The following is an 18,020-nucleotide window of genomic DNA, read 5'->3' as shown; positions in this document are numbered from 1 at the left end:
GATAAGTTGCAGAAATGAGAACTAGCGTTGCTGTAGTTAGTGCAAAGGTTCTCACGGCAAATCCACGAAATTTCCAAAACTTGCTGAATGCTAAGCTTTAATACTTCCAAAACAGAAAATCAGAAGCTCAGGCCAAGTTATCTTTCTGGTCTACTCTTATATATGTCATATATGTCATATAGTTAACAAGTTCATAATATTTTTATACTTGCTATTAGCTCCTTACATTTCCTTAGTGCTTCTGGCACAAGCTAGAACTTCCTATGTCTCCATCTGCCCTCTCCCACTAACTTACGTAGAAAAAAAGGTTTCCAAAAGCATTATTCTTGAAAACCATGACAGGCTGTATTTAGCACATATAAGATCTGCTTTCTTCTTTAGAAACATAACTTCATTTAAAAACATAATCTTTCATCCATGCCATACATGGGTTTATTACAGGGTAAACTAACTTTTATTTTTATTTACCTTCCCATAAAATCTTAGATTTCCCCTAAATAAAACTAGTTGATGCATTTCTCAGTTTTCACTAGGAAATTCCAAAGACCCTGAATCTCGTTTCTATTTTCTTCTAAATCCAGACTTTTTGTGGAAGCCCTGCCTTCTCTCACAGGAAGTGAGCATAATGGTTAGGCAAGTAGCTATGTGGCCTGGAGCGCGAATCTTGCCATTTTTTTACCTGAAAAACATGGTAACTGTACCAAATTATTCTAGACCCAGCCAGCTTCAAAGATAAAAATGACAAGAACAACAACTTAGTTGATCCGTCTCTGAGATCACATGGCTAATGACTGACAGCCAAAGCTCAAAAGAGATCTTTGTGTTGCTGTGTTTATACAAGTAATATTGAAAACATTCATGTTACGAAAATTTCTAATAATTCCACAGTATTTAAAGAAAACAAAAAGAGATTTCTTCATACTCTGTCCCTCAGCTTACCCCATTCTCAGTCCCCACAGAGGGATATCTGAGATCTTTCCCTGTATCCTTTACACACAAAGTTATCTTCCTTTTCACACCCTGATACTCTAATTCCAAATTCTGTGTTCTTTCCAAAACAAAATTTTTATTTTGTACTTCTTTTATGATTTTTTTCATGATTATAGGTTTGTATTCTACATCAAATAGGAGCTTGAAAAGCACTTTTGATACTTAGGGCTATCAAGTATGGATTCTGGCCCCAGTAAAGTACATGTTTTTTCTGATCCCTTAGTAAGAGAAAACCAGAATAAAAAAAATACACACACACACACACATATGTATGTATATATGTATACATATACATATGAGATTTTTCCTGGAGTCCCCTCTTCATCTGCTGGATCCAAGAATTTTTCTTTTTTTTTTTCCCAAGAATTTTTCTTTTATAAATATTTTATTTATTTATTCATGAGAGACACACAGAGAGAGGCAAAGGGAGAAGCAGGCTCCCCACAGGAAGCCTGATGTGAGACTTGATCCCAGGACTTTGGGATCACGCCCTGAGCCAAGGGCAGACACTCAACCGCTGAGCCACCCAGGCATCCCTGGTTCCAAGAATTTATACTAGATTCTCTCAACTCTGGTCATCCCTGCAAAGGGTGCCCCAGCATGTCATTTTCCTTCAAAGCTCATAGGGCTCATCATATAATAGGAGAAAGCTAAATTAGGTAAAATTATAAAATAGGCATTTAGGTATAACTGTACCTAACTCGGGAACACTAAACTCTTGTTTCTTTAAGTTTTTCATTCTGGGGAACACTAAACTCTTGTTTCCTTAAGTTTTTTGGAGCGTGGAGGCTGAAATTTTAAAAAGTTACATAGTTATTTTAAAAAGGACAATAAACACATGTTTTTATAAAAGACAACTGGGATGTAATGCAAGCTGAGCAAGGGGTCCAAATTCAAACTTGGCACCAGCCCCCTCCCCACACAGCCCTGGAGCTGAGTCTGCCCCAGGAGCAGGTTTCAGCCTATAGTGTCATGTGAGAGACCCCGTCCACCTTTCTGGCCTTAACTCACACTCCTCCACGTCCTGCTCTGTATTCCAGTTCCATCCAAATATACTTTCTGGAACACACACAAACACACACACACACACTCCAACAATGAAACCTTAATGTCAAAGATGACCTAATAGTGAATTAAAACCTAAGGGACTGGGGCACCTGGGTGGCTCAGTTGGTTAAGCATCTAACCTCAGCTCAGATCATGATCTTGGGGTTGTGGGATCGAGCCCCGAGTCTGGCTCCACAATCAGCAGGGAGTCTACTCATGCCTTCCCTCTCTCCCTGCTTGTGCTCTCTCTCACTTTCTCTCAAATAAATAAATCAAATCTTGAAAAACAAAACAAAACAAAACAAAAACAAAACTAAGGGGCTAGCAAAACTACTCTATGGTGTTTGAGGTCAGAAGAGTAGGTAGCTGGGGCAGAAGTCCTGTTTGGGAGCCAGCAAAACAGAGTCTACTGGACTGCTGAAAACGTTCTGATCCTGATCTAGGTGATTACACAGCTATATACATATAACAATTCATCCAATTGTATATTTGAGATTTATAAATTACACTTCAATTAAAAAGTGAGAAAACAAAGTAAAACAGAGAACCTGAAAGTCTGCTCTAATTAGGATTTGTTGACATGTATTTTATGACCTGGTCTGTCTGTCTGTCTCAATGAATGTTCCATGTTTACTTATTAAGAACACATCTGAGGGGCTCCTGAGTGGTTCAGTCAGTGAAGCACCTGATTTGGACTCAGGTCATGATCCTGGGGTCCTGGGATTGAGCCCCGTGTCAGGCCCCCTGCTCAGTGGGAAACCTGCTTCTGCTTCTCCCTCTGCCTCTGCCTTTGCTGCTGCTCCTCCCCCAGCTCATGCTCTTGCTCTCTCTCTAAAATAAATAAAACCTTAAAAAAAATAAAATAAAGAATGCATCCTCAGCTGCTACTGGGTGGAATGTTCTGTAAATGTCAATTAGACAGTATTGGTTGATGGCGCTGGTTAGCTCTTCTATATCCTTGCTGATTTTCTGTCAACTCTATTTAACTGAAAGACGAGTCTCCAACTAGAATTGTGGGTTTCTCTATTCCTCCTTTCAGTTATGACAGTTTTTGCTTTGTATATTGTGGAGCTCTTTGTATGTTGTTAAGGTGCACACACATTTAAGACACACATTTAAGTCTTCTTGGTGAACTGGCCCTTTTGTCATTATATAATGGCTCTCTCTCTCTTTTTTTTAAGATTTTATTTATTTATTCATGAGAGACACAGATTGAGAAGCAGAGACATAGGCAGAGGGAGAAGCAGGCTCCCTGCCAGGAGCCTGATGCAGGACTCAATCCCAGGATCATGACCTGAGCCAAAGGGAGAAGCTCAACCACCAAACATCCAGGTGCCCCCATAATGGCTTTGTTTCTGGTTATTTCTTTGATCAAAATATTTTGATGTTAACAGAGCCACTTCAACTTTCTTTTAATCAGCATTTACATGATATATCTTTTTCCATCCTTTTAATATTTGCCTACCTAAGAAAAAAATTTGCCTATCTATATCGTTAATTTTGAATTGAGTTTCTTATGGAAAACATAGTTTGTTCATGATTTTTCCTCCATTCCAGTAATTTTTTTAACTGATACATATAATTTCCACTTAATATAATAATTGATATCTTTTATTTTGGTCTATCATTATCCATTTGTTCCTTTTGTTTTTACTTCTTTTGTTTCCTCTTTCTTGTTTTCCTGTGAGTTGTTCGAACATTTTAAAAAATTCCATTTTGGGACACCTGGGTGGCTCAGCAGTTGAGCGCCTGCCTTTGGCTTGGGCGTGATCCTGGGATCCAGGATCAAGTCCCATATTGGGCTTCCTATAGAAAGCCTGCTTCTCCCTCTGCTTGTGTCTCTGCCTCTCTCTGTGTGTCTCTCATGAATGAATAAATCTTTAAAAAAGTAAAAATAAAAATAAAAATTCCATTTTGATATGTTTATAGTAATTCTTACTATACCATGTTGTACTAGGTTTTTTAGTGGTTACTCTAGGGATTACAATGTTATGTATTTAACTTTTCAAAATCTATTCAGACTCAACATTTTACCTCTCTAAGTAGAATGTAGAAAACTTATCACTATATAGGTCCCTTACTCTCCTCCCTTATATTACAATGTTATGATTTTTGCTGTCAAACTATTTTAAAGAACGCAAGGAGAGAAACAGCCTATTCTATTTATCCAGATACTTACTATTACTCTTACTTTATTACTGATATTCCAAGTCTCCTTCTGGTATCATTTCGCTTTTATCTAAATAACTTCCTATACAACTATTTTGGAGCAGACCTGGCAACAAATCCTCTTAGATTTTCCTCAGCTGAGAACATTTTTACGTCACCTTCTTTCCTGACAGATATTTTTACTAGGTAAAGAATTCTAAATTGAGAAGTCTTTTCTTTCAGGACTTTAAAAATGTTGTACCACTGTCTTCTAGCCTCCATGCTTTCTGAGGAGAAATCTGCACTCATTCAAATCATTGTTCCCTACAAGTAATGTGTCAATTTTCTGTGGCTACTTTTAATATTTTCCTTTGTTTTTAACAATTGAATTATGATGTACCTAGGTAGGGCTTTCTTTGGTTTCTCCTGTTAAAAGAGTTTGCTGACAGATTCATAAGTCTTCCTTACTAAGTGTTTGAAGTATTTGAGAAATTTCAGATATATTAATTCACAACTATATTTTTAAAGATTAACTATGAAATGGTCTTAAATGTTTGGAGAATTTAATCAGTTAAATCCATGAGCTATTAATCAAACAAAATAGCAATAGTTTTTATATAAAAACATTAATATAGGGATCCCTGGGTGGCGCAGCGGTTTGGCGCCTGCCTTTGGCCCAGGGCGCGATCCTGGAGACCCGGGATCGAATCCCACATCGGGCTCCCGGTGCATGGAGCCTGCTTCTCCCTCTGCCTGTGTCTCTGCCTCTCTCTCTATCTCTCTGTGACTATCATAAATAAATAAAAATTAAAAAAAAAAAAAACATTAATATAAACTCTAGAGCCAATCTGCCCAAGTTCAGATAATGGTGCTTCCACTTATTGAATGCCTGACTTGGGTAAGTTACTTAACTCTTTATGCCCGAGTTGTCTCCTTGGTAAAATGAGGCTGATAATAATAATATCTGGCTCACAGAGTTTTTGCAAGGATGAAATGAGTTAATATATGTAAAGGTTCAGAATAATCTCTGGCATACAATAAGTGCTATATACATGCTAGCCACTTTTGTTATTTTAAATTGAGTATAAAGGCTTAAGAAAAAAACATTTTTTTGAGAGAGCGAGAGAGAGTGTGTGCATGCACACACGACAGTGGGAGGGAGGGGCAGAAAGAGGGTGAGAGAGAATTTTAAGCAGTCTCCACACCCAGCATGGAGCCCTACTTAGGGCTCAATCTCACGACCATGAGATCATGACCTGAACCGAAGTCAAGAGTCAGATGCTTAAGTGACTGAGCCCTCCTGGTACCGCAAGAAAAAGTTTTTAAATTAAAATTTTAATAATTTGAATATTTATCAAAATACAGATGTTTGTAAGCATTTCATTTAAACAGAAAAAAGCCTTGTCTTTGTGTAAAAGCCTATTAACCACAGACAGAGTACAGCCCCACAAGGAAATTAGGGGGGGAGCCACAACTTGGGTTACCTTTAAGTCTCTCACAAAAGCTCACATACTCAATAAACCACAGATATTGATTAAATGGGTGAACTTGATGATAGTCCATCAATAGATGGTGCCTACCAGCATCTACAATATATAGGCATGCCATACCTGAGGTCAATCAACAGAGAACAGAGGTTATTTGGGATCCCAACAACAGTATTCTACAGAAATGATCTTATTTAAGATGTACCTGTTCTAATAGCTAGCCAATATTGATGCTAATCTTTTTTTTTTTTTATAATTATTTCAGCGGAAAAACTAGAGACTATTTAACCGAGTCAGTCAGGTGCTTTGAGAAACAAAATACGTAGAAGAAAATACCTGCTTCCAAAGTTTTCTATTACATGTTTTTTTTAAAAAAAAAGATTTATTTATTTATTCATTCATGATAGAGAGAGAGAGAGAGAGGCAGAGACACAGGCAGAGGGAGAAGCAGGCTCCATGCCGGGAGCCCGACGTGGGACTCGATCCTGGGACTCCAAAATCGCATCCTGGGCCAAAGGCAGGCACCAAACCGCTGAGCCACCCAGGGATCCCTCTATTACATGTTAAACACCAAAATATTTTCTTTTAAAACGATGCTACGGGCAGCCCTGGTGGCTCAGCGGTTTAGCGCTGCCTTCAGCCCAGGGTGTGATCTCGGAGACCCAGGATCGAGTCCCACGTCAGGCTCCCTGCATGGAGCCTGCTTCTCCCTCTGCCTGTGTCTCTGTCTCTCTCTCTCTGTCTCTCATGAATAAATAAATAAAATCTTTAAAAATAAATAAATAAATAAATAAATAAATAAATAAATAAATAAATAAAATGATGCTGCATTTTTGGAGGCAGGGGAAAAAAGTTTAAAAAAATACATGTTTTTAGTTATATTCCACTTCAATTAAAGATGGTTTTAAAGTATGGTTTGGGTGAGACACTAAGGCCAAATCAGAAGTAAATTATACCATCCTAGAATGCACGAGCACATTAAATGTTAGCCATCACACCTTCATGCTAAGGAGTAAAGAAAAGCAAGACTCACCTCAAAGTTGTACTTTTTCATCTGATTGAAGTGTCTGCAGTACAGATAGAGCATGCCAATGCTGCTGCCCACTGCGATGTAGTCCCCATTGGTATCGAGAGCTGTGAGGTAGACCACAATAGAGCGGAAACCCTTCTGGACCTTTGTGGGAATGGCATTGAGGAGATAGTACAAGGGGCAGAATTCTCTGAACGTAATAGGCGCTGAAACTGATGCCATGGCCAAGGCTTTCACAGATGATCTTCAGGCAGGAAAAGGAATGTTTACTTGGCATCTGGGGAAGCCTGGGGGCTAAAGAACAAGGCATTAGAGTTCTTTCAATGTCCATATGCCAAAAACAAGTCACATTTAACAGCGGGATCAAGGAATTGCAGGTAGGTAAGAATGATAGCTGGAGCTTAACTGAATGGAGAAAGTACACTGGTGTCATTAAAATTACTTTTGAGCATTTTAATTCAATAGGCACCTCATTATGTACTGGCACCTGTGATTCGCATCATGCTAAATACTAAAGAGGAATGGAAAGAATATTAAAAACAGTTCTTTTTCTCAAGTAGTTTATGATTCAGCCAGGCAGGCAAAAAGAAACAGTGAAGATACATAAAACCACATGTGATTAGTGCTACTCTGTGGGTCTTGATGAGAAGAAGGAGAGAGCAATGTGGAAAAGGCTTCACTGGAAACATCCTGAATTATCAAGCCCACCAAGAAGGATGGAACATGGAAAAGAGATACAGGGAAGACACTGTACCAGGAGAATAAACCAATCCTGATGTAGAAATACATTCACTGTGTTGAGAGAGCAGAGAAACACATCCCCCAGCTGGATGCCTGCAGCCTCCTTGATGCCCAGTGCCTCAATTACATATCTGTCCCACAATGAGACCAATTCCTCTTGGCACTCTGATTTCAAAGCTTCCCTCAATAAAGATACTCAGTCCTGACATAGTGCCTTGTAATTTATGAAGTGCTCAGTAACTTGTTTAATCTGTACCCTACCTGTAAGATCAGTGGTGTCATCCCCAACTTAGAGAAGAAGATACTGAGGGCCCAACAGTGACAAGACTTGCTCAAGGCCACACAGCCAAGACTTGAAACTCGGTCTTCTTCCAAGTCCTGGGCCTTTCCAATCCCATAGCCACAGCTCTGACAGACCAAAGTGGCTACAGGTGGGTGCCCTGTTCCTTATTAGAGCTGGAGGGGTATTTTATTCCCTCAGTTCCATGGAGACTTTCAAGTCCCTCTAGTAAAAACTTTTGGGGATGCTGGATTTATTGGAATTGTGGGTTTTCTATTTCTATAGAGTTGACTGACCAACTTCCAAGCTCTCTTATAATGAAACTCACACCAAATTCATTCTCACCCAGGGGCCCTTGTATTGGCTGTTCCTTCCGCCTGGAATGCTCTTTCTCCAGATGTCACTCAGATTTTGCTTCTTCTCAGTATGAAGGTCTCTGCTGAAATGTCCCCTTCTCTATAAGCTCCCACCTGCCCATGTCCTAAAGAGAACTTACTGCCCCACTGAACACTCTCTATTCTCCTCTCCCTACTTTTTCACACATCTTTCTTTGCTGTTGACTGGCCATCTCTGCCTGACGCCATCACTGGCCTGTAAGTCCTAGAGAAGCAGGACCCACATCTGCTTCACTCACCCATGTAGCCCCCAGCACCTAGAAAAGGATAAGGCATATCAGAGGTGCTCAGTAACTATTTACCGAATAGATGAATGAGTTATAAAAAAGAAGAATTTCCAAGAAAGAAAGAAGTGACAAGAATGGAAGACCAAGAAAATATCTTTTCTCCAAGATGGCCCCAGTTCAATGCTGGAATAATTATCCCTTGGATCTGTATGGCATACTCAGTCTTTGAAGCGTTTTAAGACTCTGGTTTCATTTGATAATCACAATAGTTAATACAGTGAAGCAAGCAGGGTAATTTATGAGAGCTCTCCTAAACGTAATAATAAGGATCATATCTCGCTGTCATGGCTAAGAAAACTCACTAATACACCCCCTTGTAGCAGAGGCTAAAACTCTGGGAGGTTCAGAAATTTGCTCATGCTCCCACAGCTTTAAATGCCTAGTGCAACAGGCAACTGGATGGTGAATGCGGGTCCTGTGCATACGGCAGAACGGCTCATCAACTTACAACTTTTTAAGGGCAAGAACAATATTTTGTGTATTAAAGTGCTCCAGAAAGGTGGGCAGGGCTCGCATGACACAGAAATCAAATGAAAATGAAATGGCTTTCAGGCAAACTCAAGTGAGAACAGTTGCTGACAGACACCGTGGGAAAGGAGATAAGTCATTTAAGGGCATGGGACACTAACACCAAAACAACAACAACAGCAGCAATAATGGTTATAGCTAATGATGTTGCATCACAGAAACTATGCTTAGCACACTAACTCATGAAATCCTCACAAAAATTCCTAGGAGTTTGGGACCACTGTTATCTCCATCTTACAGATGAGGAAACTACTCCCATTTTCTTTCCATCTTTAAGTGTAAGGGCAGCATAGGAACAGGAAAGCCTTTGTGCCCTCAATGGGTCTGTGCATGTGAACACACTGACAAGCTGTAATCTACATAATGTTTATAAATTGAAATCTTATTTTCATTTTAAAAGTTATGTTTACTGGGGATCCCTGGGTGGCACAGCGGTTTGGCGCCTGCCTTTGGCCCAGGGCGCGATCCTGGAGACCCGGGATCGAATCCCACATTGGGCTCCCGGTGCGTGGAGCCTGCTTCTCCCTCTGCCTGTGTCTCTGCCTCTCTCTCTCTCTGTAACTATCATAAATAAATAAACTTAAAAAAATTTTTTTTAAAAAGGAAATATTTTTTAAAGTTATGTTTACTGTCAAAAAATTGAAATATGGGAATTCAAGAAGAACTAAATAAATGCCACTCATAATCCCCTCGTACAGAGATATACTATATATAGATAGCCATAGCCATGTGTGCAGACACACTTTTTTTACTTCATAAATCACAAGCATTTGCCATGTCCTTAGATAGTCCGCTAGAACATGATTTTTAAAGACTCTATATAACTGCAGAGAACCCGCTGTATATAATAAAATTTTCCCAACCAAAAGATTTTTTAAAGATTTTATTTATCTATTATCTATCTCTCTGAGAGAGAGAGAGAGAGATAGCAAGAGCGAGCATGAGCAGGGGATAAAGGGAGAAGCAGACTCTCCACTGAACAGGGAGCCCAATGTGGGGCTTGATTCCAGGACCCTGGGATCAAGACCTGAGCTGAAGGCAGATGCTTAACCAACTGAGCCACCCAGGCGTCCCCCAATCAAAATATTTTAATTTCTGCTTAGTGAACAAGATCTCCTAGGAAGCAACTGGGGAGTACTAAGCACTTCACAAATGTCAGCTTGAACTATTTCTTCCTTTAAAAGTCACTTTTCACAAGCAGCTTTGTCAAATTATGACATTTATATTTTAAAAATTAATTAACCTGATTTGATACTATTCACTGACAGTTCCATAATCTCCATACAAGAGGGGATTTGAGATTGCAGTCTGGTTAGAAGAGTGCCAGAGGATTTACCTTGAAACTCATTTGCAGGGCAGGCACACTATCCTAACTTGCAGTGGCTTAGGATATATTAATGGATAATATAGAGGGTCAGAGTCCCTGGAATCATCTCTTTGGCACAATCAATGATAATACTCTCAACTTCAAAAATGTGTAAGCATCCCTCCCTCACTAACCCTGTCCTAGCAGGGATTAAAACTCATCACAATTCTGTGGCAGATAATGGGCAGTTTAATCAAATTCTGAATCGATTTTTGAAGTGAAATTCTAGCATTTATCCCTGATTTCTCCTTCTCCCTCTCCCTCACCCCTACAACAACCCTTCACCTCATTCCATCTGTTCTGTCACCTAACTTGCCTCATACCTGACCTCTTCTCACCATCTATGTGGTCATGCCCAAGATGAAGGCATCACACATCTCACCAGAACCTCTGCAACATTCTTCTAATGACTGTTCTCCTACTCCCATACCTGGCGTCTAGAGCCTGTGCTCATACAGTAGTCAGATTGAACTCTGTGACTTCTGTGCTCCAAAAAAACACCAACAAGACATCAAAAGACAACTCATAGAACTGGAAAAATATTTGTTAATCATATATCTGATAAAGTATTTGTATCCAGAATATATAGAAAACTCTTAAATCTCAATAATAAAAAAATAATTCTTAAATGGGCAAAGGATCTGAATAGACATTTCTCCAAAAACATAAAAATAGCCAATAACCACAGTAAAGATGCTCACCATCATTAATCATCAGGGAAATGCAGAACAAGACCACAATGAGCTATCACTTTAAATACTAAGATGGCTATAACAAAAAGAGAGAGAGATCAACAAGAATGTAAAGAAATTGAAATCCTCATACACTGCTGGTAGAAAATAAAATGATGATGCAGCTCCCATTAAAAAAGTCTAGCAGTTAAACATGGAATTACCACATGACCCAGCAACTCTACTCCTAGGTGTATATCCAAGAGAAATGAAAACATATGTCTACACAAAAATATTATGAAGGGAATACTACTATTACCTTCATAATAGCAAAAATCAAAAACACCAATTGTCCATGAAAACAAAATAGTATATCCATACGATGGAATATTATTCAGCAATAAAAAGGAATGAAGTCTGATACATGCTATAACATGATGAATCTTGAAAGCATGATGCTAAGTGAAAGAAGCCAGACATATAAAACCACATATTGATTTTATTTATATGAAATGCCCAGAATAAGCAAACATATGCGACAGAAAGTAAACCAGTGACTACCTAGGGCTAGAAGCTGGGAGTGGGGGGTGGAGGTTACTGCTAAATAATATGGGGTTTCTTTTGAGTGATGACAAAATTCTAAAATCGTAGTGATGCTTACACATCTCTGTGATATACTAACCATATATATGGTTTTTAGTATACCCATATCTCATATGTATATGAGATGTAAACGATATCTCAAACTATTATAAAAAATAAGAAAAGTGGGAGGAAACAGTTGTCCAACCCCATTCATCCCAAAACTTCCATAAACTAGGAATAGAAGGGAATTTCTTCAAGCTGATAAGGAATATTTACAAAAACCAGCAGCTAACATCATACTTAATGGTGAGAAACTCAAAGCTTCCCCACAAAGATCAGGTACAAGGGAAGGACCTCCCCACGTCACCACTCCTTTGCAACATCATACTGGAAGTTCTAGTTAATGCAGTAAGACAGGAAAAAGTATACAGATTAGGAAGGAAGAAATAAAACTGTCTTTGCAGATGACATGATCATCTATGTAGAAAGTCTGAAAAAATCAACAAAAAACTCCTGACACTAATAAGCAATTATAGCAAGGTTACAATACAAACTTAACATACAAAAGCGAACTACTTTCCCAAATACCAGCTATGAACAAGTGGAATTTGAAATTAAAAACATAATTCCATTTACATTAGCATTCCCCAGATTGAAATACTTACATATAAATCTAACAAAATATGTATAAGGTCAATATGAGGAAAACTACAAAACCATCATGAACAAAATCAGAGAACTATACATAGAAAGATATCCCATGTTCATAGACAGGCAGATTCAATATTGTCCAGATGTCAATTCTTCCCAACATGATCTACAGATTCGATGCAATCCCAGTCAAAATCCCAAGTAAATTATTTTGTGGATATCAACAGAACTATTTTAAAGTTTATATCAAGAGGCAAAGAACCAGAAGAGCCAATATATTGAAGGAGAAGAACAAAGTTACTGATACTACCCAACTGCCAACATAAAAGCTGCAGTAATCAAAACAGTGTGGTATAGGGAAAAACAAATAAATCAACAGAACAAAATAGCCCAGAAATAGACTTGCACAAATATAGTTAACTGATCCTTAATAAAGGAGAAAAGGCAATACAATGGAGCAAAGAAGTCTTTCCAACAAATAGTGCCCAAAAAACTGGACATCCACATGCAAAAAAATTGAATCTAGACACAGACCTTATACCCTTCATAAAAATTAATGCAAAATGGATTACAGGTTTAAATGTAAAACACAAAACTATAAAACTCCTACAAGAAGACATAGGAGAGGGGCGCCTGGGTGGCTCAGTCAGTTAAGTGTCTACCCCAAGCTCAGGTCGTGATCCTGTAGTCCTGGGATTGAGCCCCATGTCAGGCAATAAACTAGACTTCATTAAAACAAAAAAGCGGGATCCCTGGGTGGCGCAGCGGTTTGGCACCTGCCTTTGGCCCAGGGCACGATCCTGGAGACCCGGGATCGAATCCCACGTCAGGCTCCCGGTGCATGGAGCCTGCTTCTCCCTCTGCCTGTGTCTCTGCCTCTCTCTCTCTCTCTCTCTCTCTCTCTCTCTCTCTCTCTCTGTGACTATCGTAGATAGATAGATAGATAGATAGATAGATAAAATAAAATAAAATAAATAAAATAAAATAAATAAAATAAAATAAAACAAAAAAGTTCTTAGGGATCCCTGGGTGGCTCAGTGGTTTAGTGCCTGCCATCGGCCCAGGACGTGATCCTGGAGACCCAGGATCGAGTCCCGCATCAGGCTCCCTGCATGGAGCCTGCTTCTCGCTCTGCCTATGTCTCTGCCTCTCTCTGTGTCTCTCACGAATAAATAAATAAATCTTAAAAAAAAAAAAACTAAACTAAAAAGCTCCACAAAAGACAATCTCAAGGGAATGAGAAGACAATACACAAACTGGGAGAAAATATTTGCAAAAGACACACCTGACAAAGGACCATTACCCAAAATAAACAAAGAACTCTTAAAACTCAACAAGAAACAATCCAATTAAAAAATGGACCAAAGACCTAATGGATACCTCACCAGAGAAGATATACAGATGGCAAATAAGCATATGAAAAGGTGTTCTACATCATATGTCATCAGAGAAATGCAAATTAAAATGAGATACACGCCTATTAAAATAGCCAAAATTCCGAACACAGACAACACCGAATGCCTATAAGGATGTGGTGCAATGAGGATTCTCATTCATTGCTGGTAGGAATGTGAAGTGGCACAGTCCCTTTGAAGACAATTTGGTGTCTTTTTTACAAAATTAAACACAATCTGGGGCGCTTAGCTGGCACAATCTGTAGAGCATGCAATTCTCGATCTTGGGGTCATGAGTTCGAGTCCCATATTGGGCATAGTATCTACCAAAAAAGAAAAGAAAAGAAAACCCTAAACTAAACATAATCTTATTGTATCACCCAGCAATTATATTCCTTGGTTTTTATCCAAAGGAGTTAAAAACTTATGTTCACACGCAAACCTTCACCCAGATATTTATAGCAGCTTTATTCATAAATGTCAAAATCTGTAAGCAACTAAGACGTCCTTTAGTAGGTGAATGTATAAATAAACTGCGGTACATCAGATGATGGAATTCTATTCAGCATTAAAAAGACACTGGCTATTAAGCCATGAAAAGAAAGGAGCCTTAAATGCATATTACTAAGTGGAAGAAGCCAATCTGAAAAGGCTACATCTTGTATTATTCCAACTATGTAACATTCTGCATGAGGCAAAACTAGGGACACAGTAAGGAGATCAATGGCCGTCAGGGGCTGTGGGGGGAGGGGAAGGGATGAATAAGCTGAATAAACAAAAGCACAGATTTTTAAGGCAGTGAAAATACCGATGCGATAATGACAGACGCCTGTCATTATACATTTGTCCAAGCCCACAGAACATACCACCGAAAGTGAGCCCTAAAAGTAAATGATGGAGTCCAGCTGATCATGTTGTGTCAGTGTAGAGTCATCAATTGTAACAAAAGTCCTCACACTGATACTAGGGGAGATATGCATGGGGGGGGGGGGCAGTGGTATATGAGAAATCTTCACACCTTGTCTTCAACTTTGCTGTGGACCTAAAACCGCTCTGAAAAAATAAAGTCTTTTTTTTTTTTTTTTTTAAGAATTATTTGAAAGAGAAATGGGTGGGTCTCATTGCTACCCATCCTATTCAAAATTCTTCAGGGGTTCCCCATTGCTCGGAGAACCAAATGCCTTCCTGGCTGCCCCTCACGTCCCTGTCCCTCCTCACCTGGCCAAGCTTTTGCTGCACTGACCCACTCTTTCCCTCCTCAGGCCTCTATGCCCTCTACTCCAGTGACCTTTCATCTCACCCACAAACCTGGCTTCACAAGGGCCGGCTTTGCTGAGCAGATGGCTTGCAGTTCTTTGGCCCCTCCTCCCTGTCATGTCATTTTGTGTATGTCCTTCATATTCTTATCACAATCTTTAGTCACTTCATCTGCTAAGCAGTTTAATGACCATCGCCCATGAAAATATACGCAACAGATGCAAACCCTAGTACTTAATATCTTTGGCACAGAGTAGATACTCAATAAAGATTTGTTGAATGAATAATAAAATGTTACCTTCAGGTCTTACTGCAAAAGAATATTCCCAATCCAATCTTTAAAATCAATAAGGTGGGCAGCCCAGGTGGCTCAGCGGTTTAGTGCCGCCTTCAGCCCAGGGCCTGATCCTGGAGACCGGGGATCCAGTCCCATGTCGGGCTCTCTACATGGAGCCTGCTTCCCCCTCTGCCTGAGTCTCTGCCTCTCTCTCTCTCTCTCTCTCTCTCTCTCTCTCTCTAATGAATAAATAAATAATATCTTTTTAAAAAAATGGTCTGGGGGTACCTGGATGGGGTAATCAGTTAGGCATCTGACTCTTGATTTTGGCTTGGCTCCTGATCTCGAAGTGGTGAGATCCAGCCCCATGCTGGGCTCTGCACTCAGCACAGGGTCTACTTGAGACTCTCTCCTCTGCCTCTCCTCCTGTATGCATACTCTCTCTCTCTCAAATAAATAAATCTTAAAAAAAAAAAAAAGATCTGTACTTAGCTTGATGCCAGGCCACTCTTCCTCCCACACACTCTACACTGCAGCTGCAATGAGCTCCCCACAGTCCCTGAACATACCATGGCCTGTATGCCTTTGCAAAGGCTCCCCCAACACACCCTGTAAGAAGTACTTCTCCCCTAGGAAACCTTCAGACTCCCTCTGACACTTAAGTTTGTCTTTCTCTGCTGTCAGAGAACACTGAGCACCTCATTATCACACAGCAGTCCATCCTTTGTTTTCCAACCTCTCTAATGGACTCTTTGTGGACTTCACCCAGGTACTTCTAGTCTATATTCCTTGTGGTGCTTCCAAAGACCAACACAGTATGGTCAATACTGTACTCGGCAACCATTTGTTAAACTCTCAAAACACCTTGCCAGGACTCCCCAGGTATGACAGCCCAAATATACATCCACTGTTATGCAAAAATTCACTGGTCTCTTAAGTCCAGGCCCAAATAACACATGCGTTTAAACTGAACACACACTTTGAACAACTGCTCACTTCTATCTCGGGTCCACAGAGCTGTTAACTACTCCCTCCTGATTCTACCAAGCTCCTTGTGCTTCACTGTACCTAGAAATCTCTCCATGCTTGTTTTCATTATGTGTACAACTGATACCTGATTTATCCTTCATTTTTCCAAGTTCAATCAACTGATGCTGTTTCCTTCTTTTTTTCCCCCAAGTGCCAGGAACCATTTTGTCCAAACTATCCAGAGGCTAATATAAAATCCAAACTTGAAGTGTTACCTTCCTAGGAGAAAACTGGAAAACAAATCTGTAGAAGCCAGTCTTCTACTGAGAAAGACAATGTGGGGCAGCCCCGGTGGCGCAGCGGTTTAGCGCCGCCTGCAGCCCAGGGAGTGATCCTGAAGACCCGGGATCGAATCCCACATCAGGCTCCCGGTACATGGAGCCTGCTTCTCCCTCCGCCTGTGTCTCTGCCTCTCTCTATGACTATCATAAATAAATTAAAAATTAAAAAAAATAAATAAATAAAATCTAAAAAAAAAAAGAGAGAAAGACAATGTGGCTCCAAAATAACTTAAACCTCTGAAAACCACTTGCTAGTCACTCCTCCAGGAGGACTATCCATATCCCATCTTCCCCACCAGTCTCAAGGCCAGTCCTGAAAACTCTGGGAGAGCATCCCCTCTATTTGTACAGGCTGGTTCTCTGGTTAGAAAGCTCCCTGAGGGCAGCGGGCAGCGACTGGGACCACAGCATCCCTAGAGCCTAGCACATGGCTGACATTCAAGGGATCCCGAGCAATCAATCCCTGGTGAATGAACGAACATGGATCAAACAAAACAAAACAAAAAGCCCTACAAACAAGGCCAGAAACCCTATCAAGGTGCACTTCACTGGGTGTGAGAAAACACAAAAAGCTCTGCAGCTTAGGAGACCCTGGCGACTACACGGGATACAGTGGCTTTACTCCCAGATTCTGCTCATGCTGGATTTGCAAGAATTGCGGGGGGGGGGGGGGGGGGGGTGTCAACCCCAAGTGCAACGCATCACTCCAGCAGATAAAGCGTGCACCCAGGCTGGGACCCCACAGTCCCGCCAGCAGATGGAACAGAAGGAACAAACGTAACAGACTTAAGATTCCCGAGTGTCAGCGAGAGAGTGAGGAAGGATCAAGAGCAGGGATGGGAAGTGGAAGTAGAGCATGTGGGCAACCACAGCAGGGGCGACCCTATGGTGAAGTGTATCAGGTGCCAGGCTCGGTGCTCAGCACTTCGCACGCACGGACCCACCTGATCCTCCCACCCAGGGGTGGAAGGCGTTATCATCCCCGTTTAACGGATGATAAAGCTGCAGCGCAGCGACGCGGCATCACCTGCGCCGAGCGCACGGCTGGGGGGTCTGACGCCGGGGCACCCCATCACCCCATCCTTGAAGCCTCCAGGCCCAACGCAGGACTGAGGGAGGGGACCCCCATTCACCCTCCTGAACACCTGGGGGTGCGTGCCCAGGTCTGCGCCAGCAGCGCCAGGGCGCGGAGGGTCGGGGTACCGGGCGCAACGTCAGGCAGGCGCCGCGGGCGGGCCGGCAGGGGGACCGAGGACGCGGGACGGGGGATGAGGGATGACGGCCGAGGGATGAGGGATGAGGGATGAGGGATGAGGGCCCGGGGACGCGGCGGAGGACCGCCCAGCCTGGCGCCTCAGGTGCTGGCGCGCGGGCGAGACGGGCAGGGCGACTCCAGGCGCCGAGGCCAGGGAAGGGTGGCCCGGGCGAGGCCGAGGAAGGGGCGCGGAGGAAGGGGACTCACCTCCCGCGGCGGCCCCTCCGGACTCGTCGGCCCGGCCCGGCCGGAGGAGGCGGGGACGGACTCCGGGCCGCGGGGGCTGCCGGGAGCCCGTTCCCTGGGCAACCGCGCCGGGCC

At 41.5% G+C, this 18,020-nt stretch overlaps 1 protein-coding gene across 2 annotated transcripts in view; it reads right to left on the bottom strand.

The window, feature by feature from the left end:
* The window catches only part of TECPR2 (tectonin beta-propeller repeat containing 2), a 103,333-nt gene extending 85,332 nt beyond the window's left edge, over positions 1 to 18,001 (bottom strand). Inside the window, exons 1-2 of one of the 2 annotated variants that reach the window (XM_026012625.2) lie at positions 17,907 to 18,001; positions 6,706 to 6,996 (exon numbers count right to left, since the gene is read on the bottom strand). In XM_026012625.2, the coding sequence (XP_025868410.1) occupies positions 6,706 to 6,924 (219 nt within the window). In that variant the 5' untranslated portion in view covers positions 6,925 to 6,996; positions 17,907 to 18,001. The remainder of the gene's footprint in view (positions 1 to 6,705; positions 6,997 to 17,906) is intronic. The other variant, XM_026012627.2, reaches the window with a different exon arrangement.
* Between the last annotated feature and the right edge of the window lie 19 nt (positions 18,002 to 18,020).

Source organism: Vulpes vulpes, chromosome 6 (genome assembly GCF_048418805.1).
Source record: "Vulpes vulpes isolate BD-2025 chromosome 6, VulVul3, whole genome shotgun sequence".
Lineage (NCBI taxonomy): Eukaryota > Metazoa > Chordata > Mammalia > Carnivora > Canidae > Vulpes > Vulpes vulpes.
Note: the sequence above shows the minus strand (reverse complement) of the source record. Positions and strands in the feature narration are given on the sequence as shown.